The sequence below is a fragment of the Trachurus trachurus genome (genome assembly GCF_905171665.1).
Source record: "Trachurus trachurus genome assembly, chromosome: 7".
Lineage (NCBI taxonomy): Eukaryota > Metazoa > Chordata > Actinopteri > Carangiformes > Carangidae > Trachurus > Trachurus trachurus.
In genome coordinates this window covers 7,808,927-7,834,651 of record NC_139901.1, presented here as the reverse complement: position 1 = coordinate 7,834,651, position 25,725 = coordinate 7,808,927, and the positions used below count along the sequence as shown (strand labels likewise).

Sequence of the window (25,725 nt, the reverse complement as noted above, 5' to 3'; positions counted from 1 at the left end):
TTAACAATGACTGTCTAGTGTACAGTGGTGATACACACTAAAGTTGTTGGCCATGAAATCAAAACAGCCCTGAAACGTCAGGGCAATTTGTTTCATCATCTGGAGTAGTAGTCATTTGATTTGATCCTTTGTTCAGATAATATTTTTGAGTATAGCGGATTTAGTATTAAAAGTATCCGAGCAGCTTTGAAGTTTCCTCTTGGCATTGATAAACATCTGGGTTTTTCCCTGCATTTGCTCCAGTGAGCTCTGTAACAAGATCCACCTTCCTCACCAGGAGTGAGTGAATATAAAAGACGAAGGGCGGTAAACAAGTTAAAACATGATTGAGACAATAATTACTTCTTATAAGTTGGCAGTCATTGTACTTCTATTAGTTTCTCACTCATTCCTCTTTTTGACACTGAAAAGCAATAGCAGAGCGCCCTCTACCGGATGCCAGAGGGAACTCTCCTAGAGAGATGAATTCTCTACTTACAGTATACTACTGCAACATAACAACTACAGGAGTCAGTGGAAACTTCCAGTGGTGGTTTTGTTTGTCTGCCGAGGTCAAATAATAATACAATGACATGGAATAAATGTTAGTTTTTATTTATGCTGAAATTCCAGACATGGCACCTTTATGGTGTAGTTGCTAAACTTAGAGCCATAAACATGTCACATCATCTATTATGTCCTGTAAATATTATATATTACGAAAACAAACTCTGTTTCCATGAGTCAAAGTAAATCCAAATGAACTAGATTTGAAATGTTTGACAGAGAAAGTCATCCATCTTAAGAAAACACTTCTCCACTTGATTACCCAGGTAAAGCCTTGAACCTAAGCTCATGTGTAATGATGAATGTGAACGTGCATGTTCTCATATTCAGCTTGGTGAAGAACTAATACACAGCTGATGCTGAGAAATTGCACCTCTTGCAACACATTGCCAGCCCACTTTTCACAACACCCAGCCGACTCGACTACAGCAGACTGACGACAAGTGCAATAATCAAGCGATTACTTATGTAAATAGACGGGTTTAACTGATCACCATCATGGCTGGCAGTTCAATACAACCATCACTGAAGTGACTCCTCTGTAGTAAACAGCACCATCATCCTCATCACTGAAAAGTGTCAATGTGACAATAATGTTTAATCTTGGATGTCAGTGTTAAGGTGTCCTGAAACCCTCATAAATACTCATCAAACACAATTCACACCCTAATCTAGTATTTATAGTTTTTTCACTTTCCTGGCATTGCTATCACTGCCGGGCTATTTTTGCCACTGAGTACCCCACCCCCCCTTCCCCTCAGCCTGTCTCTAAGTGACCCACAAAGAGAAAAAAAAAAGGAGAAAAAAACATGTTCCTCTTCCTCTTTTTCATTTTCAGAATGCACATATTTTGCAAGTATTAACTTTCCACTCACAGCTGCGGCAGCTTGTGTTAAGCTGGGTGGATAGAGGAGATAAAAATAAGAGTGAGTTGAATAACCTATACTGGTGTGGTGGAGCACTGTGAGGTCAATGTGTCCGGTTTGTGATATAATTTCCCATATTTTTAATGGAGACACCAAATCAACAGGCAGAATCGGCCAATATTTACTTTAAATTGTTATTTTCCCCCTCTTTTGTGTGCACTTTTTTACAACCCCTGTGTGTAACAACCCTAACAAGTGCAGTCCATAATGCAGTTATATTGATTTCTACTGTTTCTATCATGTCTCTCTAATGCCATTAGAGTCCATTAAGTACACAATTGGTCAATGGTCAGTGGACTAAATAGCCTCCCTCTGCCATTTGCATCTCTCTCTTAATTATTATTATGTATTGACTGTGATACTATAAGTGTACTGTTTGGGCTTTTACAGTTTGCTCTTCTCTCAAGCTCAATACTGTTGTACTGTTGTGTCTTAACAGATGCATTGTTTTCTAGAATTAAACCGTTTTTGTGTGAATGCACTAGTCCTGATACTGAAATAAATGTTCGCTCTTGAATGTTGCTTCTGGCGTTGTGGTTAAGCATTAGACATACAGTACAGTATTTACCAACAGCTCTGATGGTCACGGAAACAGATGAAACGTATCTTCTTCTTTTCTTTTCTTTTTTGGAAAGGACATTATGCAGAATTTGTGGTGTGATGGTGGAGGGTGTAGAAACAAGGGGAAACCATTTAAAGTGTATAATGTAATAGTGTGAAGTGACGAGTTTACTGTAACAGGAAATCAGCTCCATAGCCAGTGTCCTGTGAAACCATCCTATTTCCAGATTACATGGAAAAGACATTTAAAGGCTAAATGATCCTGTGATGTCAAAAAAAAAATGTTTGCAGTGCAGCAGAGCATTGATCGGCTCTGTTGAAGATACTGTAGATCTGGTTGCTTTATTGTCACTTCCCCACCCACAGGAAGTGAAAGATGGAAATTTAAACTATTTCAGTGTTAACTACATTCTTTCTTTCTTTTCCTCTTTTACATAAGAACTCATTTTAAACAGTTTGTACCAGTACAGACTAAAAATACAGATGGTTTCAAATAAGTTCCACCAAAACCCAGACAATTATAATAATGATGATGATAGTAAGAAACTTGTCTGTATAGCACCTTTCAAAATGCTGAACAATGCACTATAGGAAACAATGTAGCCTACATGAAAATATGTTAACATGTTCACGTTAAAAACACAAAAAGATGTGGAAAGAAAATTATGATTATTATAATTACTGTTGTTATTATCGTTTTACGAAGAAGAAGAAAATAATTAATGGTTTACCAAAAAAACACTAGTCACCATTACCAAGCTGATCAGAGATAAAGGTTGGTTGCACGGTCAGGGTTGAGGGTTATGAGGCTAAGTTTGTAAACAACACTTGAAGTATAATTTTCTTACAAATATTAAAGCAGAAGTAAGCGATCCGGTCGTTTTGGCTAATGCTGCGTTCCAGGCAGGCTTTTGAAACCGTAAATTACAGCTTCAAGTCACGACTTACGACTTTGTAGCGTTCCAGGCAACCCACTCGTGTTTTTCCAACCTGTTTTACCTGTGAAAGTCACTATAACGGCCACTCGTAACTTCTGACCTGTGAACTCGTACCAGATCGAACTGGTACCACTTCACAGGTCGGAAAAACAGGAGTTACGAGTTACCTTGAACGCACCATAACAGTCCTCGTCCCTACGTCACCACATTCACGCGCATCCCTTGGCTGCACACACAGCCCTGCATGCCGTTCTCTCTCCTCATTGGATAAAACTTGTAGGATACGAGAAAAGTTTTCTCCTCGGCTCAGAGCAGAGCAGAGGGACTGAGAGACCCGTGTTTCGGTCCAAACACTCTATGTAAGTGACTGCTGTCGGAAGATCTAACTTATATTAACACAAAAATATTGCTTACTTCTGCTTTAATTCTATCACAACACTTGGGGCAAGTATCTTGCTGATTAAACTGTGTAGTCAATACATATGTATGTATGTAAGTCAATACAAGTCAACAAGCAAGATCCTTCTATCCAGAAATGAGACAAGGTCAAGTCTCAAGTCCTGAGTCAAAAGTAAAAGGTCCCAAATCAAGACAGGGTGAAGAACAAAGTCTTTCAAAGTGGAATCACAACAGTCTTTATTAAGTCTCAAGTTAAATTAAAAGTCTTCACATTTATGACGCAGGACTACATTATGCACCTCTTCTCCAAACTGCTCTATCGTCCATTGGTTTGAAAAGAAAAAAAAACAGAAATGGAAAATCTACTGTTTCTGATGTTGCAAATAATTCACACAAAGAGGAACTAATACAAGATCAAGACATTTATAGTTTAAAAATAGTTCCATGGAAGAAAAAAAAAACTTCATGCAACATGTTTATGGACGGGACTGAGCTGCTGCTCCATCCGCAAATATTTAATCAGTTGCCTCTCTCCATGTTGTTTGTCAAAAGAATCACAAACAGCTGTGAGAGTGTGATGAATACACCTGTCAGTGGATTTGTATGACGTCCACAAGTGTGTTGCAGTTCCCTTGTAATGTTTAAACTGTGTGTGGGTCCACAGCCTGGTTAATAAAGAACACATTACCCCCTAGGTTTGAATATTGAGAGCCACAAACTGAGGCTGTCCTTGTGCCTGCATATACTCCCCCCTCCCACCTCCACCACTACACCCCTAACTCCACCGGGCACCGTCAGGTCATCTGCAGCTGTCAACAGCTGCTAAACACAAATTCTCTCTCTTTATTCCTCCTGCTATGATTTTTTTTAAATCTTGTATTATCCTTCACCAGTGTTTCAACTCTGACATTCTACCTTTCTCTGTTTCCTCCCCCCCTTCATCTCCTTCATTTCACTGTTATCCTCACCCCCACACACCCCCTTCTCCCTCCATCCCTCCCTCCCTCCCTCATCCACCACCACCATGGCCGGGGTTTCAGAGGGAACTTGGTTTCTAATCCCGACTGTTGATTAAGGATTATGGCTGAAGAGCTGTGTTATTGCTGGGATTCTGATGAACCGCCCACGCCCCCCCTCCACAGCCATCCCTCCTCCCCTCCCTTCAGCCTCCCTGCCTCCACCCAGAGGATGCACCGAGCTTGATAGCTGTCAAACCATCATTTGAATACATGTTAGATCTGTCCCGCACACCATGCAAATGAGTCCCACTCATCTGTCCACCCACCCGTCCTGGCCATCCATCCATTTCTCCAATCTTCCCTATATTATCCCTCCCTTCTTCCTCCGGCAGAGACGTAAAAGAGGCGTCGCCGGTACACTTTTGGATTAAGGAAGAACGATCCACAATAATTAAACACAACTGTGGACACGCTGGTAAATACAGTCTTTCTATCTAATTAAAACGAATAGATAATATGTTTTAAAAGCCAGTTGGACCATCAACATCTTCGAGCCCTGGGCAGCTGGCTGGGGGGAGGGGGGAGGGAGCGAGTGAAACTAAGAGCGCGATTGGTGCGCGTCTTGTTCCTCTTTTCAGATGCGCACAGCTCAAACTTCCTCCTACCGCTCCACTGCGCTGCGCTCCGCCGCCCCTGCCACATCTTCAACTGCCTCGACCCCGAAGAGAGACGTGCCGGGGGATGGAAGCTATAAAGAAATGAGGAATAATCCCGCAACAGTCAAACGAATCTAGAGGATCACAAACAAACAAACACACACACACACACACACAACCAGAGGAGTTCAAGAGTCCGAGTGATTGGTTTGGTTGAAGCGAGGTAAGTGTCCTGTTTTTGTCTGGGTTTGCCGGTGTGTCCAGAGAGAGAGAGAGAGGAAGAGAGAGGGTGTGTGTGTGTGGGGGGGGGGGGGGGCAAACTGTCTGAAAGATGAATGTAGGAATAAATTAGAAGAAAGAAAGAAAAACACGGACTATGGAGGATGTTAGTGTAATTTATAGAAGAGAAAACTCGGGTTTTGGTGAACTTGAACACTTTGAGGATGCTCGTTTTTCCAAAAAGAGGAACTTCAAGTCTTTGAGTTTGAAACAACCACCGCCTACTGTCGCCGCCGAGTTGGCTACACCAACACTGAGTGTGAAAGTGGTCGATGCTCAGATGAACAAAAATTACATCTCAGTGCTGTGACTGTCACACATGAAGTTTGAGGAGTGACAAAGTGTGAAGTGTTTGCTATCTCGATCTAGGGCTTCTCTATGTGTGTGTGTGTGTGTGTGTGTGTGTGTGTGTGTGTGTGTGTGTGAATTATTTTTAGACTGCCCCAAACCAGAAACTAGTTTAGTTTCACTCACCATTAACAGTCAGTGTAGAGTTTAGCAGGTGTATGAATGTGCTGTATGAAGGCGTTTGTGTGTGTGTGTGTGCCTCTTTGCTGTAAGAGAAGTGCTTTTTACATTAAAGCTTTACATGAGTGTGAAATGTGCACTGCAGAAATGCCAATATTACATAACACCTGGGGGGTTGAAATCCCCAGCTACTGTAGCATCGATTTCCCCAGATGTTGTCAACGCAGCAGAGAAGGTGCATTGCAACCACAGATTTACCAAAGACGCAACATCCACGGTTGGTTGCCGGAGTGTTTCTTCAGCAAAATTTGAATATTTGACTCAAAATACCCTTCCCCTTAGCGTGATACAGAGAATAGCCATTAATGGATTCATCGTTCGCTCAATAAAATGTCAGGAAATATTGACAAAACTGCCCGTCACGAATTCTGAAGGCCGAAGGTGACATTTTCAAATGTCACCTTCGGCCCGAGAAGAGGAGCAAAGGATTTTGGGGGCATTTTTTCTTTCTATGGGTGGATGATGTAATGATAAATCAGTTGGCTCTATCAGAATAGTTGCTGAGCAATTTCCCTTCGATTAACTGCATATACGTCACACAACCCACATTTAAACCCACTTTCCTGAGGTCATCTGTGACATTCCTGCACACACAACACATAGTAAATACACTGATTTGCTTTGACTGTATAAATGTTCTCTTAGTAAAAAATATGAAAGGATTATCTGTTGAGTTTTAGCTTTTACACTCTCAATCCATGGTGCCAACAGCAGAAACAATCAGGCACGCAGACGGAGCTCCATGATGTATAATGCAACTGTGTCACTCAGAGAAAGGAAGACGTGTCTGAGACGGTCCTCCGTGTCCTCCTGTTGATAAGTAACTTAGTAATAATGCAAGTGAAGTTTCTTTCCTTCTTTCTTTTCTGTCTAACCTCCTGTCGGCTGCATGCCAGACTAGCAGGTGATGTTGTTATGGCCTGAGGCGGTCCAAAGAACAGGTACACACTCAGCTTGGCGGCACCGCAAAATTTACATCTGAAGTAGAAAAAAAATCATCACTCAGTCATAACAGAACACACATTAATTATTCCTGTCTTCTGTCCGTTGAGAGACAATCGGTCCCTCTGTGACACTTTGGGTTACTGTCTAATGGGAGTTGTTGTTTTGTTTTTTTTTCTACGTAAATGAGGCCACGGTGTAGTGGAGAAGAACTGGAATCAGCTTTGTACCTGCTTACTAATGCAAATGAACGGAAACTGCAACTTTCACGGGATAAAGAAGTGATGTGAAAGTCTATAAAGTAAAAGTGCATATTTTGACGTCATTTATGTTTTAAATCAGCAGAGCATCACTGCACAACTGTTACCCACACGCCCTGAAAGCCTGCGCTGAATGTCATCTTCTGTCTTAGTAGATTTATGACCACACACGGCCGATTGCAGATTTGCATGTTATTATACATTTGATAACACTGAATTGAGCCTTGATGTGATGCTAACCTCAGTATGACACATGAGGCACATATTTTGGAGTGGTGAAGGTGGACTCAAAATTTTGAGCTGAACTCTGAACAGCAAGTCATTCAACCGAAGCTCTTTTATAGCACGTATGTCTATCAGGAAGTGGTCAGTAAGTCCACCTGAAAACTTTCCACAACTGTACACGGTGACACTTCCCCTCAAAATTATTTATTAATCGAGATGAATTACTTATGGAGGCCAAAGGGTTAATTGTGTGCTCACAGTTATTAAAATAGAGACCAAGGCGGCGATAGCGCTGCTCTTTCTGGAAGGTGCGATGAGTGTGTCGTGTCTTTAAATGGGGTTGACTAACTGCCGTCCTGTTTTGGACATTAGCTGACTGTGCTCTTTAATAGCACAATGCTTAGTTCAATGTGTGACTGTGTAACTTCTCAAAGAAGATACAGCCGGTTCTTCCTCTTTGAAATGAAAAGTTTTCATAAGTAACCAAGTAGCTTCTGGCTCATCTCAAAATGTTCTCTTTTTTTTGCCTCTTTTTCTACTTGTGCTACTGTCAGATTGTATTTTTGTATGTCACAGCACAGCTAAGCGCTAAGACCGTCATCTCATAACTGTCACTTATGTTCTCTGCTTATGTGTTAGATGAGAATCAAAATGTTATAGCTCATATTAGGCTATCTCAGGAAATCTTGTCACCACTATGAGGTTGCTAGGCAATTATCAATCAAACGCATGACACAATGTGTCAGTAAAGAGCTTCAGAGGTGCAGGCTATGTTACATTTAGTCAGTTTGGCGGTTCCCAGTCCTTTTGCTAGGCTAGCTGGCCGTAACATTTAGCATAGGCTACTGACAGGAAAGTAGTGTTGACCTGTTTCTTGTCTATTTCTTTGCAAGAAAGTGAAGCACTTACCAAAATGCAGCAGTATTGTTTTAAAGATCACATGTTTTACACTTTCCTGTGTTTTATTTGAAGTGTTTATCTAGAAGATATTCATAGGAAACCAAACTATCTCAGTGTAGTTTTACGTTTTTCGCCTGTGTCTCTGAACCTTTGATATTTTCAGTGTAATATAGGCTATTTAAAATCTAAACAGACTTTATTTTTTTGTTTTTTTAAGACCTGGAGATCTCACTGTGTATGACATTGGACCTTTAAGTGTGCCACAGTTTGAATTATGGCCTATTGAAGCTTATGTTGTTGTTTGACCTGATCAATGATCTGAACGCAGTGTAGATCGTTATTGACAGATAAATATTCCTGTGTGCAACTGAAATCCTGATGATTATTTTCAAGGGACTTCAATTACGTTGCATAATTCACCTGTTGATGGACCTGTTGATTTTTTTCTTCTTAGGATCAGTGTAGCTGATTGTAATTATATAGATTTAGGATTTCCTCCATTAGATCTTTCGTCTTTCTTTTCAGACATTGTTGTGAAATGAACAGATACTTGATTCCACACAGACAACATGAAGCCTGGTTGTCAAAAGGTCTATTTTTAAGCCTGATGTGGTCTGGACAGGAACACACACGTCAAAGAGGGGAGGAGAACAAATATGAGAGAAACAGAAGCACAGAAATGAAACTGCTTGCATAGTCAAAGCATAAGCAATTTCTCAGAGATTTATCTTTCAAATCCTCAACACAGGGCAGAACCTGCTGAGGTTGGCATAGAAATATTTTTTCACCAACTCCAATGCATTTTCTAATCAAGTAGCCTAATGGAGTTTCCCTTTGAAACTTGAACTAACTGTGGATAAAAAAACTTAAACCCTATTGTGTTTGAGAATGACACTATTCATTCTCACTCACTGTCTCAGTTAAAGAGCAGCTTCATTCTGCAGTGATGTTTCGGGTATGAAGCACCAGAGAAACCAATGTGTGAAGCTAACAGTCTAACACATGTCTGTGCAGTGACTATGTTTCCACGTTGGTCTGTGCTGTATATGCTGTAGAAAGCTGTAGGTGTGAGGGTGATTGTGTTTGAGGCTTACTATACTTCAACCTGCAGTTGACAAGGGATGAAAGGACAGGTGCGGTACGCATCACTCTTATCGAGTCTGAGCCTGTGTGTGTGGGTGTGTGGGAACCGGTGAGGACTCAGCATTGAATGGTCACCACCACACCACCGTCTGCAGAGCAGCAAACTGCTTTATGACGTGCAAGGTCCTTAAATTGGTTGCTGAGGAAGTAGCTCGCTCTCGTCTCAGCTTTTGAGACCAATGCGGCCAAGTGTTTTCAGACTTTTAATCCCCGCTGTGTGTCAGTTTGCTTTCTTCCTGATAGTTACAGAGAATATGAACCTGGAGCCAGCAGGCAATTATCATAGCATGAAGTGTGGAAGCAAGGGGGAAGCAGCAAGCCCGGTTCTGTCTTTCTGGGAGTGGCTATTTCCTGGAGTATTTCCAAAATCAGATAAGTTAATCCGTGAGCTTTAGAGGTGTTGGAAGGTAAATTTGGTTTTTAACCTTTGAACACAGCCCGACCAAGCTTGACACCAACAAATCGTCAAATATTTCCCAGTTTGGATTTTCCCTCTTGCACCCATGAGCAGGTGAATTCCATGTTACATCCTACCAAGAGAGGAGGCGTTATCCTGTGAATCATCCTCTCCAGGCCATTGGAGTGGAGATAACACTGTCCTTAAAAAAGGTCAGCATCCACAATCATGTAGCATGATCAATACTGGCTGTGTGAGCTCTATACTGATATCAATTTATCAGCAAATTACATTTACAGATTGAAAGATGCTATTAAATATATATTTTGGGTGATAACCAAAGTTTTTCATGTCAGTATAGTGCAGGTCTAAAGTATTCCAACATACCATCTTTATATTTTAAACTTTCAGGCATAAGTGACGCTGCCACTAAACAGCTGTTCAAAATTCGTATTGTCATATGTTGATGTACAAAATGTACAACACTATATTAGTAATCGCAAGTTCTTATTTGCATGATATTTTAAGTCTTTGAAACCAAGTTTAGCCTGTGGTTAAAGTCAGAATGAGTTAAATTTGAGAATTTCCAAATCTGGCTCAGTTGAAGCATCAAAACTAAAAAAAAAAAAAAACCACAGTAACGCCCCACGCCAGAACCATTTCACTAACATTCACTGTGATGACACAGAATTAATCTATAGTCTCATACATTCAACTCTTACCAGCTAAGATATAATTTTTGATTATTATCCTGTTAAATGATACAAAAATGAGATGTGTCAGGCCTAGTAGGTCCTAGTATCAACACCTACTAATACCTTATTCTGCAGCTTTAAAAAGCATTTGTGCAGCCCCACCTTTTTCCTGCTCACTAACAGCTGATTTGGATTTTTAATTTGCCTTTGACAAATAACGTTTATGCACTGACTGAGACAAGTCAATGACAGCTGCGATTTACATGATGTGTTACTGCCAGCTTCATATTAAAATTGTAACCCTATACAGTAGGCCTACATCTGTTCATTCCATGAAAGCGGAATTGTTCTGAAGAGCTTAAAATAGAAATCAGAACTGTCCAGAGAAACCTGGCCTTCCTTTGATTGACGAAGAGGAACAAGGGTCAGGGCAGAGAGAAAAAGGAAGCAAATAACATCAGCAACACTGGTTTTGACCTCAAGAGTGCTGGAACTTCCTGTGTCTAGACGCTCAAATGAGACATTTTCCATTGCTTATACCGCTGCATGATAAAGGGCCCACAGTGTGAAAATTGGTTTCAGTTTAGTTTTTCACAATCTCTGGTGAAATAAAATCTATGATAATATACCTTGTTTATTGGAGGCTGTGACGGTGTAAACAAACTTGTGTTGGTAACTCAAAACACACAGTATAACCTTTGAATGGAACTGTACTGATATATTATGATCCACATTTAGGATCTTTGCAGTGCTGCAGCCAAGTTTACTGAGTCTTCCAGCAAATCGAATCACATCTCAGCCAGTTAGGCGTTTGCTTATGAACTTTTTGTCTTCTTTTTGCTTACCCGGAGGTAGATCAGTGCCATCTTGTGCACAGAGAAAACAGGGGGGCAGGACTTCTGCCCATGTGTGGCTGGTAGAGGTCCACAGAAAGAACAGGGGGGATCCAAATGGATAGAAATATGTTCAAGTTGAATAGAACAACATAGGATAGCATGGGACCTACCGAATGAACTATTTATTATGGAATATCAAGAGCAGAAACACTTAACGTTCTGTCAGTGTGTGCGTTTCCTGTTGTTTGTGATGTGACGTCTGCGGAGTATATTGGTGGTAGCTCTGGTCATTCTGTGGTGATGTGCATGCGCCTTTTAAATTTATAGCAGCAAGTCATGTGGTATTGTAACAGGGTGTTCTATTTAATGCTCATCATCAACCATTACTTCCTTGGTTCAGTGCCATAAGTTGCTTCTTTGCACTGAAGAGAGATCAGTTTTCAAACTTTCCTCTGTCCTCTGCACCTATGTGAGTCAACGCCTCATAAAACACAACTTCTATCTGCACTCACAGTTCCCTCTTTGTTCTCACTCTGTTAGACCTTGTTCCACATAACTGCATGCACATTTACATGCAGCTACAAAACGATACAAAGAGAAAACAAAGTATAACCATCTAGTAACCTAGATGGTACTAGTTTTTCAGCAGTTGTGTGTTGCTGACATCTGTAAAAATCTAAATCTAATCTATAAAGAATAAATACAAAGCACCCAGCACTGCAAAGATCATCAATCTAATTAAGATCTGTGGCATTTTTGCCAGCAGAAAAGAGATGATGTCTGAGTTCTGAGTTTTAAAGTGTCACAATCTGCAATGCCAGACACAGGGGGCAACCACGTCATCATGTCCTCTACATGTTCTAAATAACCATGGGATTAATCCAGACACAATGTCACAACAATACAGGGTGTAACATGAAAGACTGATGATGTAACCGACTTCTTTATTCCATCCCTCAAGTGGGTGTATGAACACAGTTACTTGTGTAAACAGCAATATAAGATATGACAAAGGCCCAACAATTAGCAAATATAATAAAATACAGGGAAATCTATTATACACCATGATAAACGATACTAGCTACTAGATACTAGATACTTAAAGGTACCAAGTTTTCCTACAGTATATTAAACATGATATTGGTACTTTAATTTAATTTAAAGCAGAAGTAAGCGGAATATTTGTGTTAATATAAGTCTTAAATAGTTATATCTTCTGACAGCAATCACTTACATGGAGTGTTTGGACCGAAACACGGGTCTGTCAGTCACTCTGCTCTGCTCTGAGCCGAGGAGAAAACTTTTCTCGTATCCTACAATTTTTATCCAATGAGGAGAGAGAACGGCATGCAGGGCTGTGTGTGCAGCCAAGGGATGCGCGTGAATGTGGTGACGTAGGGACGAGGACTGTTATGGTGCGTTCAAGGCAACCCGTAACTCCTGTTTTTCCGACCTGTGAAGTCGTACCAGTTCGATCTGGTACGAGTTCACGGGTCGGAAGTTACGAGTGGCCGTTATAGTGACTTTCACAGGTAAAACAGGTCGGAAAAACACGAGTGGGTTGCCTGAAACGCTACAAAGTCATAAGTCGTGACTTGAAGCTGTAATTTACGGTTTCAAAAGCCTGCCTGGAACGCAGCATTAGCCAAAACGACCGGATCGCTTACTTCTGCTTTAAGTAGCTGAAAATAGCAACCCCATAGTTTTGCATTGCAATACATGCCAAACATTGTGAGATTAATGATTAACTTTTTTTTTCTCTGTAAAAAAAGAAACAATTGATGTGGCAGGAACAATACTGTTTTGTTCCTTGTCAATACCTGCCACCATATTACCCACAATGCAACTTAACTTTAAGCTTGTTTTCCTCATAGCAGCTAATGTAGCCTTGAGCTTGTTTGAGTCATTCCCATCATGTATTATGGTTATGATATAAATATGAGAACTTTAATACAGTCCAGTCCTTTCATCTGGTAACACATCGTCTAATGAAAATCAATGATAATTTCAAGTAATAGCAACAGTACCATGAAATCACTAGTTTTATATTCACTCCCAGTTGTGCTGCACAATACTTTATGACCTTTATGTTATTCAAAGGTCATTTGATAGTTTATAACCTGTTCACTGCCTTGGCCTTGATCTTGTGTTTATGTTCACTATTAAATGCATGTGACCTCCAGTGCATCCCAATATTCCCTGAATAATTTCATCACTATAACGTTTTGACAAATCAGTCTGAATCTTACCTGTAACATCATCATCTTGCTGTTTGTTGTTCTCATGCAGAAGGCACCATGGGCTGTGTGGGCTCAAAGAAGGAACAGGAGCCTCTCAGCAAAGGGACGGGGAATGACGAGCATCAGAACCGCGCACAGACAGCCCATTATGTCAAAGACCCCACCACAGGAAGCTCTGGAAACAAAGCAGTAAGCAGTTCATGAGAGATAAAAATGTTGAAAAGTAACTTGTTGGTGCTCATCATATGGTAAAAAAAAGAAATTCAAATCGTATTATAATCACAGATTATGAAGTGACACTTTTCTTTGTGGCCATTTGTCGCTCTCCCTGACTTCCCTGTCTTTGTCACTGCAGCTATCAGAATAAAGGCGAAAAATAACTTACTTAAAAATTAGCCTAAAAATATCACTGTACAAACTAAAGACTGTTTTTTTTCAGTGGTTCTCAAAGTTTCAACTGTAAAAATGTGTTGTAACTATAACAGGCTGATTCACGTAGTGAATTTCCGTAACTGAACATGGTTTTAGATATAAACGCATTTGTGCATATTTTTTGCATTAAAAACCACACACTTACAGTACACCTGCAGAAGTGCCCCAATAGAATGAGGAAGGTTGATACACTCAAATATAGAAACAGCGAAAGTGTGACAAGGTACAAAAGAGAAAACAGTTCCGCTGGTTAAGGTGATACAGTAGGAGCCAGTTTTCCTGTGCTTTTCAAAGGGGAGAGATGTGCACTGTAAAACACTCTGGACACATTCCTGTGGCTAGTTGTGAGTTTGCATACTGGTCAGACTTTGATCTGTGACATGTACAAAGTAGCAGTACTGCTGCCTGTTAAGTGCGGTTCCTCTGGCTACTGCTTCCTGTGTGCTGACTGTAACACCTCTTTCACCCTCAATGAAGAAAGAGGAAGTGACAGAAGCAGAACAAGAGCGTTCAGGCAGGGGACACACCATCAGAAGTATTAGGCAACACCTAAGATGTGTGTTATCTCACAGATCTGAAGTCAGGCGTTCTGTCTGTCCACTGTATACACAGCTCAACTTATTGTATCTTGACTTTGACTTACATTGCACTTTGTTCAAAATAATAATTTTCCGATGCAGAGAAAACAGAAGTAAAAATCTAAACAACACGTAACTGCCAATAATTAAAGATAATATAAGCCATTGCTTCCTGTGTTGTTTTTACTGTAAGTGTGTGTTTTCTATGCAGCTGCGCCAGCTGTATTAATTTTAGCAAACAATGTGCTTTGCAGAAATTGAAATACTATTAATTGATTAATATATAATATTGATTTACTTGACTTAAGAAAATAATATTTCTGACAGTCGTCTTGAATGTGTAGAATTTAAAGGTCCCATACTGTATTGTCCATGTGTTTGATAATAAATCAGGTCTAGGTTCTTTATTAATACTGTCAAAGTATTAGTCCACAGAGAACACAGCCTGTATTCAGGCATAACTAAGCCTTATAACGAGCTGTCAGGACTTCTCTAACGTTGTGATGTCACAACAAAACAGTCACTGCTCTCAGTCATGCCGCCAAGCTCAGCCCACCTGCACCCTCCATCCAACCTTTTGGATTTACCTGAAATCTGTTGTATTTTTTAATTCAACCACCCAGAAAGCTCGAACCCAATGAGAACCAACGCTCAGAGCATCCTCTCTTCTGATTGGCTCATGACCCATTGTTGCTAGAGGCCCAGAGAGAAGCCTGAGAGAGGAGATATAAAACCACATTGTGATGGTTTTTGGTTCTTAAAAACACAAATATGTGAGAGTAAAATGTGGGACTTTTAGGACAATTGTGTACTTTGCTCACAATTTATTCACAGCTGTATTAAAAAATAATAAAAATGGATACAGATAGCCTACTCTATATCTTCTCTACCTTTGACCAACATGTGTCTCTGTCTATCTCTCTACAGACCAAAATGCCATCGAATGCAAACGCATCGGAGGGTGAGTCGCAATCTTTTCTTTTACATACTACTATACTTCAACTCACATCAAACATCAAACTTAAGTCAGGTTTATTGCGAACCTCCCATCTAGTTCTATCATTGGAACCATGAGCACGTGAACAGTTTGATGTAGGTCAGTGTTGGTTAGACGCTGTCTGAAGCTCAACTCAACATGTGGCGAAGAGAGGAAGGAGAGTCAGTGTGTGGGTATAGAGCGATAGCCCCCGCTCACACAGGCCTGCAGTGTACAGAAGCCCTACTGCTATTATTATCAAGCTTACGCGGAAGTCAGTTACATAGTCAAGCTACAGAAAACCCAGTGTTAGTAACAAACAGAGATGGCAGTTCATACTTGTGTATGAAAAAAACAATATCCACAGATCGTGTACACCCTCTCACATATCATGACTTAACTTCATGAGAAACTTACTTTTTAAATGTTGACATCTCTCAAGCCAATCATTCATTTCACATGCAGGAAGTAAACAGCTTTCACAAGTTAACACAAAGCATACACATTTAACAAGGTGCAAGGACAACATCTACTGTATATAAACAAGAGGTCGTCTGCTTTTCTTGTTGCAGGAGATTCTATTGCCATGGCACTGTACGACTATGAGGCCATTCATGATGGAGACCTCGGCTTCAAGAAGGGCGATAAGATCAGAATCTTAGAGGAGTAAGTAGACTATTATTTATTCTTTGTTGCTTCAGTTGTACGTGACAGAAGACCATTTGGTTTCTGGACTTGTGAAATATGTTGTTTATCATGTTTCTGCTGACAAATATTCACATTTCTGTTTCTCTGCAGATCAGGGGAGTGGTGGAGAGCTATGTTAATCAGCACCGGTCAGGAAGGGTTTATCCCCAGTAATTATGTGGCCAAAGATACTCTGGAGGCAGAGGAGTAAGTGAAAAAAAACACACCGACAACAAACAATAATTATCAACATAAAGCTTATTCATCCACATAAAAAAAAATCTGATTAGAAATGTGAAATGATTGATCACCGTTTGTCTTGAGAGGCTGTCAATTGAAATCATAGTATTATTGTTACTCTGCACACACAATAGCAGCATTGTGTTGTGTTGTGTGTTGGCACTTCATATAGTCATTCACAAACTGAAAATGCACAAGGAAACAAAACAGGCAGTATGCTATGGAAAATAAAGGCATAAGCGGGGAGAGACGTTAAGAGGTTTCAGTACTAACCAATCTGTTTCCTGTTGTTGAGGTGGTTCTTCAAGGGTGTGAGCAGAAAAGATGCCGAGAGGCAGCTGCTGGCCCCTGGGAACAAAATGGGATCCTTCATGATCCGAGACAGTGAGACCACCAAGGGTGAGTGAAACACATAGACAGAGCATTTGTCCTTAGGTGGAGCCATCTGAGTTGTCATATAGAGGAATTAGTGCTACATACAGTACATTGGTTATCAGACTAATAACTTTAATGACTGGTGATGTTCTCACAGTTTTATGTATATTGTAATGGGAGTGGTCTGTAGTGACAAAGAGAATTGCAACTTTACTAAGAGCTTTTTAGCATCTGTTTTTGGTTTTAGGGAACTCTCACCATCAGCAGCAGCATTGTTTCCAGACAACCCATAAGAAATTGACGGAGACCAAACTAGAGCAACAGAAGGGAGTGTTTACTATAATACAGTTTGCTAACATGTCAGCTGTATATATGTAATATGACAATGTTGTCTTTACAGCTTGTTTCAGATGCCCCTCAGAGGCCTAAAAATATTTATTTTTTTTAATCAACAAATTCTTATTATATATGTTGTACACAGGAATCCTCCAATGAATAGATGTGATCAGTATAAAGCACCATTTTGACACATTATATTAATGTACCAGAAATGGAGAGAGCCTGTGTATGGAATTGTGACTTTACATTGTTATTACAGAAGGCCTGAACTGCATAAGATGTAGTGTTTTTCAGAGCTTAGCCCACGATGGAGACTGAAACTCAGAGTATTTGAGTTTGATCTGTCTTTAGTGTGTCCCATAATATTTATGAAGTGCAACATTAAATCACCAGAGTGCCCCTTTATTGCCCCATGCTGGTCTACAGGCCAGAAAAAACATCTGTTGGAAATAGTGGACACCTTTATGTTGCTCACATAAAAACATTAAAATGCTGACTCATCTAAAAATACAACAGTGTCAGTGACATCAGGATTGCAGAAGTCCCTGATGGGTCACTAACTGAGTAACTGTTCTTTCTATTTCACCACAGGCAGCTACTCTCTGTCCGTCAGGGACAGCGATGCCCATTCCGCAGACACCGTTAAACATTATAAGATCCGAACGCTGGACAATGGAGGATTCTACATCTCTCCTCGCATCACCTTCACTACCCTGCAGGAGCTGGTCGGCCATTACAAAAGTAAGTTCAGATTTCACACAGGCCTTTGTCCCCTGAATCATCTTAGCTCCTCACAGCTTTTGGGTTATTTTGCCTATCTTCACCAAAATATTAAAAATAATAAGGAGCAAACCAAAGTCATCCAAAAGTCCATTTAAGAGGCTAGTTTTCTCCCCTTAAATTGTTTAATAGTCCTAGAAAAGAGTCAATTCTATCTGTGCTCCACCATTAAACATGATGCCTGATGCACAGCACACTCTGCTGGTCATCCTCTAATAAACATTATCAGAGTCAGGAAGTGGTGTGTGATTAGCAGTAGCATCAGTTCTAAACTTACATTGACATGAATTGTGTTTGAATGAATGTTATTTTTATGTAAAAATAAGAAAATGATTATTCATGTATATTTATAACAATGCGTAAAAATGATTAGGTTAAATCATTCAAACATATTTTGACCACTAGAAATTACCTAAGCTCGTTTTTTCTACGAGTATCCCAGTCTGAATAGATTTGTAGCTTTTCATCTTACTGTACATTAAAAAAAAAATTTAAATAAGAAAAACCCAGATTGTATTTCTACCCAAAAAAAGAGATGTGTTAGTAATGTTACACAGTTTGCTAACACACAACATGGGTGTCTTGGGTTTAGAGAACATGAGGGAATTCAAAATGATCTGGGAAAAGGCCTGTGCATATTCTCATTTGTCCAGGTCATAGTATCTCAATGAAGCCTCTTGGATGAGAGGTGAAACGTCTTCCTAGGCAAATAACCAAGTCCAGTTGCTTTCGATTTAAATTCCTTTGAGATGATCTGGGAAAAGGTTTACCTCTTGCTAAAAAAGAAAAAGAAAGATTAGGTGACTCATGTGGCCACAATGATTATTACAAAATCAAACATTTAGACAAAGCCTAATAAAAATGAGGCTTCTGGCTAATGTCATCACTTTTTTCTTGTTTGCTCCAGAGCAGGGAGATGGCCTCTGCCAAAGCCTTACCAACCCGTGCCTGAGCCCCAAACCTGAGAAGCCCTGGGAGAAGGACGCCTGGGAAATCCCCCGATCATCCCTCAAACTGGAAAGGAGGCTCGGTGCTGGCCAGTTTGGAGAAGTCTGGATGGGTGAGATAGAACTGAATCATCTTTATATCCCATTTTTGATGGAGAAATAAGCGAGCAATTCATCATCTAACACTTAACTATTGTTCTGTTTTAAGCTACGTACAATAAGCACACCAAGGTAGCGGTGAAGACCATGAAGCCTGGCAGCATGTCTGTTGAAGCCTTCATGATGGAGGCCAACCTGATGAAGACGCTGCAGCACGACAAACTGGTCCGACTCAATGCTGTAGTCTCCAAGGAGGAGCCAATCTACATCATCACAGAATACATGGAGAAGGGTATAAAAACACATAAATTATAACTTTTGCATGTATTATAGTAATAATTAATTATAGTAATAGTTTAAGTGAACTGGAGGGTGGTGTAAATGATGATGTCGTGGGGTAGATAAGTTCTTGGGCTGAACTAAATGGACAATCTGTTAAAGATATCTGTAGATAATTTTGGTGGTGGGGGTTTCTCACCAGGGCACAGTTATTTTGTGACTGAAATGCGTGCTACTGCTCACTGATGTGTTTGTGTTTGCTCTTACAGGTAGTTTATTAGACTTCTTGAAGAGTGATGAAGGCAACCGTGTCCAGCTCCCCAAGCTGATTGACTTCTCAGCTCAGGTGAGACTCACCATCAGTCCGTCACTCCACACAGTCAGCCTGCCAAACCAGGTTGTTTGGCCCCTTTAAAGGGATATTTCAACATTTTGGCAAATTCGCCTATTGCCATAATCACTATAGTCATAGCAGTAGGTTCATTACCTTTAACTGTCAAGCAACATGTGCTTTGAGATCGGCGGGGGAGAAACTAGGGATTATGGCAATAGGCGAATTTGCCAACATGTTGAAATATCCCTATAAGATGTATGTACACTGTATACAGCATAATGTGTCTCAAGTGAATTTAATTATTTTGTGTCTGAAAATGTATATTTATATATGTATATATAAAAGGATATGCTTGCACCAACAATACTCCAAGGTGAAATGATGCTGAAACACTGGTAGATCACGTCCAGCCACTGTGATCCAACTGGTAGATGCCTAGCGCCTGCACCACTCCTGGAAAAGTGACAACACATGATAGATGCAGTTATAGACACACCCATGTGTGGCCACTCTCAGTGTGTGTATTAGACCTGCAAAATATAGTAGGGTCCAAGGATGAAGGAGGTCCAAACAGACTTAATTAATTCACAGAAAAAAGAAAGGTGGGATACAGTGGTCAAAGAGGTCAATGGAAATAGGTAGTTAGGCTGCAGGTTATTTTGTCTTCAGAGCTTTGGTTCCAACTCAGGAGTGGAATCATTCAGAGGACGCAGTTTGCGAAGCTGTAGTTTTTGTAGTCGTTGTATACCTCTAAGGTCGAACCAAATTTAGAGAGTCTAGCCTTCGCTTCGTACCACCATCCTCGTCTGCCCTGACCTCCTGTTGCCTAGCAATCAAGACAACAGAAACAACAAAAAACATCAGGCTTTCTGTCCGTGTGATTCACTGCCATATTATTGACATTACCTGCGCACAATGAATTGTGGGATAGGCCGGACGGCGAAGGGTACACCTGCTGGAGCCTTTGTTGTCCAGCCAGGGGGGAAAAAAGCATTTGAAGGAGCCTTCGAAATGGGAACGCCTGCTTGTGCCATTGTGACGCAATTTGTCCTTAAATGCAACCTGAAAAGGATGTGGTCGCTGATCTAGGAAACAGCTATGATGTCCACCATGTTCACTGCAATTAAAACTCTAACATTTGCTCAACCAAAGTATTGGGAAAATTGAATGTTTGACGTGACGATGGCTCTAAATGACAAGTCAGAGCATTACCAAAGACATTGACGTTACATACAGTGTGTGGGTGGTTTGGTGTGCATGGAGTTACACTGACAACAACATAACAGTTAATCTCCAAACGTCAATGAGTGAGTGAATTAATGAAGGATTTAACACCCTGTTGCATCATGTCCCATACAACAGAGAGAGAAGGGAAGAGGAAGAGGGCTAGATTTGCCTATTTTGATTCAATCCTACCATGACTGATTTGGTCATGTTCAATTATTCATCAGATAGTCAGAGATATTGGTCTTATCTAGCGCTAACACAAAGGAGCTAAAGGGAGAGAGTACACGTGTGAATAAGTCCTCACCTCACGCATGTTATAGTAAATGCCTGTTGTTGTTGGCAACAGGTATTTGCTATAACATATACATCGTAGCAGCTTAGAGACAGTCTGCACGATATGTCTGAAAGCATTGAGCTGTTTGTTTTCAACGAGGAAATGCTGACAATGCTGTCTCTTTGACTTATCTGTCTCTAGATTGCAGAGGGCATGGCCTACATCGAGCAGAGGAACTACATCCACAGAGACCTGAGAGCTGCCAACATCCTCGTCAACAAGGCTTTGGTCTGCAAAATCGCTGACTTCGGCCTCGCTCGTATCATCGAAGATAACGAGTACACGGCCAGGGAAGGTACGACACTGTCACATGTTGTTCAGCCAGGTGAAGCGGCTACACAGCAGCGGAAGTGATTGAGAAACTGGGGAACTGCTGAAATGGGAGCAGTCACAGTTTCATCAGTTGGGGGGGGGGGGGGGGGGGGATTACTTTGTGTCAGACAGAGGTTGGATTTCAACACAAAAATAGTGAGTGAAGATGAGAGGGTGTTGCTGGGCGGCTGGCTGAATGAGCAGAGGATGGAAGTGTTTGAGAGCATGTGGTAGCAACAGGAAACTTCTCAGCAATGTCTCAATAACAAAGTCAACACTAGTTCAAATTTTGCAATTTTTTCCCCATTAACCAGGAGCCAAATTCCCCATCAAATGGACAGCCCCTGAGGCCATCAACTACGGCTCTTTCACCATCAAATCTGACGTCTGGTCCTTTGGCATCTTGCTGACTGAGATAATCAGCTATGGACGCACACCATACCCAGGTGAGTGAATCATCTAATTTCAGCTTTGATACATCGTTTGCATATACTGACACTTGATTTTTGTTTTGTTTTGTGCCTAAATTTTGTGGTCACATACAAGTCCATGTTGGACTGGGATACCAGCTCTGGATTTTGATTTTGTCAAGACAAAAGTGAAACACAAGGAGGCCTTTGTGGCTGTGTGGCTATGGATGAGCCATTTGTGGTTTTCTTACGGGACAATGAGGAGTTTTGGAAAGCAAAGTGTTTTCACATTACATTTCCCATGAGCCTCCACGCGCACGGTGAAATTCTTGGACCGGCGCAAGACGGACGGCTTGCCAAGAATGTTTTCATCAAGAATGAAAGTCAGAGGTTCGAAGACGATCAGATACTGTCGTAGTTCCAACAATAAACGGCGATTCGGTGACGTTATTCCTATAACCCGCCGGGCAGCGTCCGCGAAACCAAAAGTAGGAAACGCTGGTCGGCTCGCCCAGCATTTCCACCACTAATAATAATAACAAAATAACGATAGAGACAAAACGATATATTTATCGAAAATGGACCCATTAACAAGTGTGGGTAACATAGATTCATCCAGATTAAGGTGAGACTTTTTTTTATAACCAAATACAAACTCCTCGTTGTCCCTTTAATATCACCTTAGTATTCAAAGGTCAAGTCTTTTTTTTTTATTTGAGCTTTTTCTCAGGTTTATAGTCTTAAATGCCAGGTGGAGTTGAAACAAACAGCTATGCTAACAGCTCTACAAAGCTGTAACAAGACAGACAGAGGCCTAAATGCAGACATAAGCATCAGGGCCGGCTCTACGCAGGGGCAAGAGGGGGCAGCGCCCCTCAAATAAATGTCTTGCCCCCTCAAATCCAAATTTTAGAAGTTGAGAAAGCACATTTTAATATACTCAAAAAATGTGTATATTACAAGTTGACAAAATTATCTGCAGTAGCACAAAAATCCACCTACTGACTACCTTTCAGTTTTGTAAATCTTGACCATAGTAGACCACATCCTCTTCTCAGAGTACACCAGAATGCTTCACTCACATTTTAAAATCACAAAAAAATCAATAAAGTTACTATAAGCACAAAGAAAAAAAGTGCTGGAGCATGATGTGTTCACATGATGCCCCCTTCACATTTCTGACTGCCCCCTCATATATGCCTGCCTAGAACCGGCCCTGATAAGCATGATAATATGCTCACAGTGTTGAAGCTAACACGCCATTACCAGGCAACATTGGCTAATTAGCACTGAACACAAAGCAGAGCAGGATTAGTCAGTTTAACAACCTAGTCCATTCAACATTAGTTTAGATATTTAAGTTTGGTCACAACCACTGAACCAACTGTCATTGCCATCCTCATAGCCAAACAGGTTGCATTCCAGCCAAAGTTGCCTAAAGACAACCTGTGTTATGCACCACAGAGCTTGTGGCTCTGCTGCTACTCTTAACACAACCACATACTTTTGATTTCAGGGATGACCAACCCAGAGGTGATTCGTTCCTTGGAGAAGGGGTACCGAATGCAGCGCCTGGAAAGCTGTCCCACCGAACTCTTTGAAATCATGCTGGAGTGTTGGAAGAACAAGCCTGAGGACCGTCCCACCTTTGAGTACCTGCAGAGCGTCCTGGAGGATTTCTACACAGCCACAGAGAGCCAGTACCAGCAGCAGCCCTGAGACTGAACGTCCACAAACATGTTTTCTGTTACAATACTGTTCCATTCATACTGTAGCGAGTCCATTTTCTATACAGCAGTGCAGTTCAGAGAGTGCTGTGAACTTCACTGCTATGGTCTCTCTTTCTCTTTTACTGTACACACGATATACTAACAAGGGACTGTACAAAAATTACTTGAGAATGATGAAATTGTCTGTTTTTTAATGAAGCTAGGCCATACTTAACATTTTAAATATCTCCATTAGGCCCCTCTCCAAGCAAAATATAAATACAATTCATACATCAAATATTATTATTGGTATTATTGATTTTATGACAGCACAATCCTACCTCATTTTAAGGTTGGTTGCACAGCACAATATATATTGTAAGATGATGTTCAGAAGGTTTGGTCTCTGGGATTAAAGCTGCACCATCTTCACAAAACTGACCATTAATCATTTGAAAGTTTTGTAAATCGTAGTTGTGATTGGTGCATGATTTGTACAGACAGATGTGTCCATTTGTTACAATGCAGTTTCAAATACAAAAAGTGATCCACAAAACAATGCTTCACTTAATTTATTTCTACTTTTGTTGCATTGATTTTGTTTTATTTCACATTGCACACATAAAATAGTGTGGATCACTGTATTGCAAGATGTGATGCACATCATTATGCACAGACAACATGTGGCCTGACATTTAGTACACATCTCTATCCAGATGTATGTGCTGGTAACAGGTGTAGATGAATTACTGAGCTTTGCAAATGAGGGGTTGGTTGCAGGACTCTGCACATGTATACATGTATAAGTGAAAATAGCAAATGTGCTTGGAGAGGCCAGTGCACAGGCAAGGAAAGCATAACTGAGATGCAGTACTTTTGAAGGCAAAGCTGAAATAAAACAGACCGTGGGGAAAAAGCAGTCTATGCTGTATAAAAGTTTAACTACTTATTCCTGAAGAAGAAGAAGAAAACATTTCTGCTCTCACCAGCCTTAAAATTTTTGTACAGTCCCTAACTTTTCAATATCTTTGTAGATATCTCTATAACTTTTACAGTATGTAGAAGGCAATTCTGCCCTTTACAAACCTTTGTAAAAGCATGAAAATCTCAAAAACAAAATATAATTTTACACAATACAAATATGAACCTGAAGGGAAGGGAGGAAGAACGTATGTTCACTGTGAAGTATCTGCCATGTTCAGCTCTGATAATACTGTGTTGATATTAATGTTTAAGCAAGCAGCAAAGCTGTTAGATGTACAGTGTTTCACATTGTAAAGAGAAGGTGGGTGAAATTACAAGATAGAGGGCTGATTAGGCTTAAATGCTCAAATCCTATTTATATTCGACTGATATTTTTTCCATTATGCTGTAGGTTTTTTCTGCATTACTCCTTTAAAGTGCCTTTTACAGTGGTTGTTTTTTCAGACCAAACATTTATATAGTCCTTGTGCTTTGTATATACACTGATATGCACATAAAATAGGTTTTTAGTAATAGGGTCTTTAATGTGGAGCCACATTAACTAATAATGCTTGTTGATTCTTTTCACCCATTCAATGTTCATGCTTATGTATGACATGAATAATGACTCCAAATCCACTTTTTTTCAGACTTTGTCTTTTTTTTCGGAGGGTTTTTGCTTTGGGACGGGGGTGTTCCCCATATTGTCGACTGCAATGTGTCAAGGTTATGTGCAGTCCCAGGGTTGTTGTCCATTTTCAACTAATTAACTAATCTTTTCTGCAGATGTGGTCACTCCATTATTATTGGATGGCAATTCATTTGACACATGTACAGTAGTTAGATGACAATAAAATAGGATTAATGTGTAATATCAATGCGACAACAAATTTTACAATTTAACAGATTTTTTTTTTTTTTTTTACAAAATAACAGAAACTGATTTCATGACATAGTGAATTTTAAGTTCAAAAACAGTTTTTGGTTTACTGTGAATGTAATAAGACTTCAACAGGTTGTACCTGAATCAGTTAGGGTGGCGGAAGCTGGTATCTTAAGAGATTGTGGAAATCACAGTCTCGCAATATTTACATTCTTAATTCATATATTTCACATCTTTTTGCCTTTTTTTCTGTGTCTAAATAAAATAATTTATTTGTGCAAATAGTCCTGCTCTGACCATCGTTGTTACTTGAATGTATGTTCTCTAAAAGCGACGGCTTTTTCTATCCTCCTTTTCCTTTTTTCTTTCAGTGAATGATTTTATTTTTGAT

The 25,725-nt window shown here is 40.3% G+C and overlaps 1 protein-coding gene across 1 annotated transcript; it reads left to right on the top strand.

Moving 5' to 3' along the window:
- The first annotated feature begins 5,010 nt into the window (after positions 1–5,010).
- hck (HCK proto-oncogene, Src family tyrosine kinase) lies at positions 5,011–25,371 on the top strand. Its single transcript, XM_083976071.1, has 13 exons — positions 5,011–5,208; positions 13,480–13,619; positions 15,368–15,401; positions 15,989–16,082; positions 16,215–16,310; positions 16,639–16,742; positions 17,649–17,798; positions 18,745–18,897; positions 18,993–19,175; positions 19,432–19,508; positions 21,199–21,352; positions 21,684–21,815; positions 23,296–25,371. Exons 2-13 carry the CDS (start codon positions 13,488–13,490, stop codon positions 23,496–23,498), a joined length of 1,512 nt encoding a protein of 503 aa, XP_083832197.1. The 5' UTR covers positions 5,011–5,208; positions 13,480–13,487; the 3' UTR covers positions 23,499–25,371.
- The last annotated feature ends 354 nt before the right edge of the window (positions 25,372–25,725 follow it).

What these genes read in the sequence shown, in the direction of transcription:
- hck (XM_083976071.1), top strand. Translation starts at nt 13,488, where the DNA reads ATGGGCTGTGTGGGCTCAAAGAAGGAACAGGAGCCTCTCAGCAAAGGG. An exon ending in TGATTGACTTCTCAGCTCAG is followed by an intron (nt 19,509 to 21,198) that starts GTGAGACTCACC and finishes ATCTGTCTCTAG; the next exon opens with ATTGCAGAGGGCATGGCCTA. An exon ending in CGAGTACACGGCCAGGGAAG is followed by an intron (nt 21,353 to 21,683) that starts GTACGACACTGT and finishes CCCATTAACCAG; the next exon opens with GAGCCAAATTCCCCATCAAA.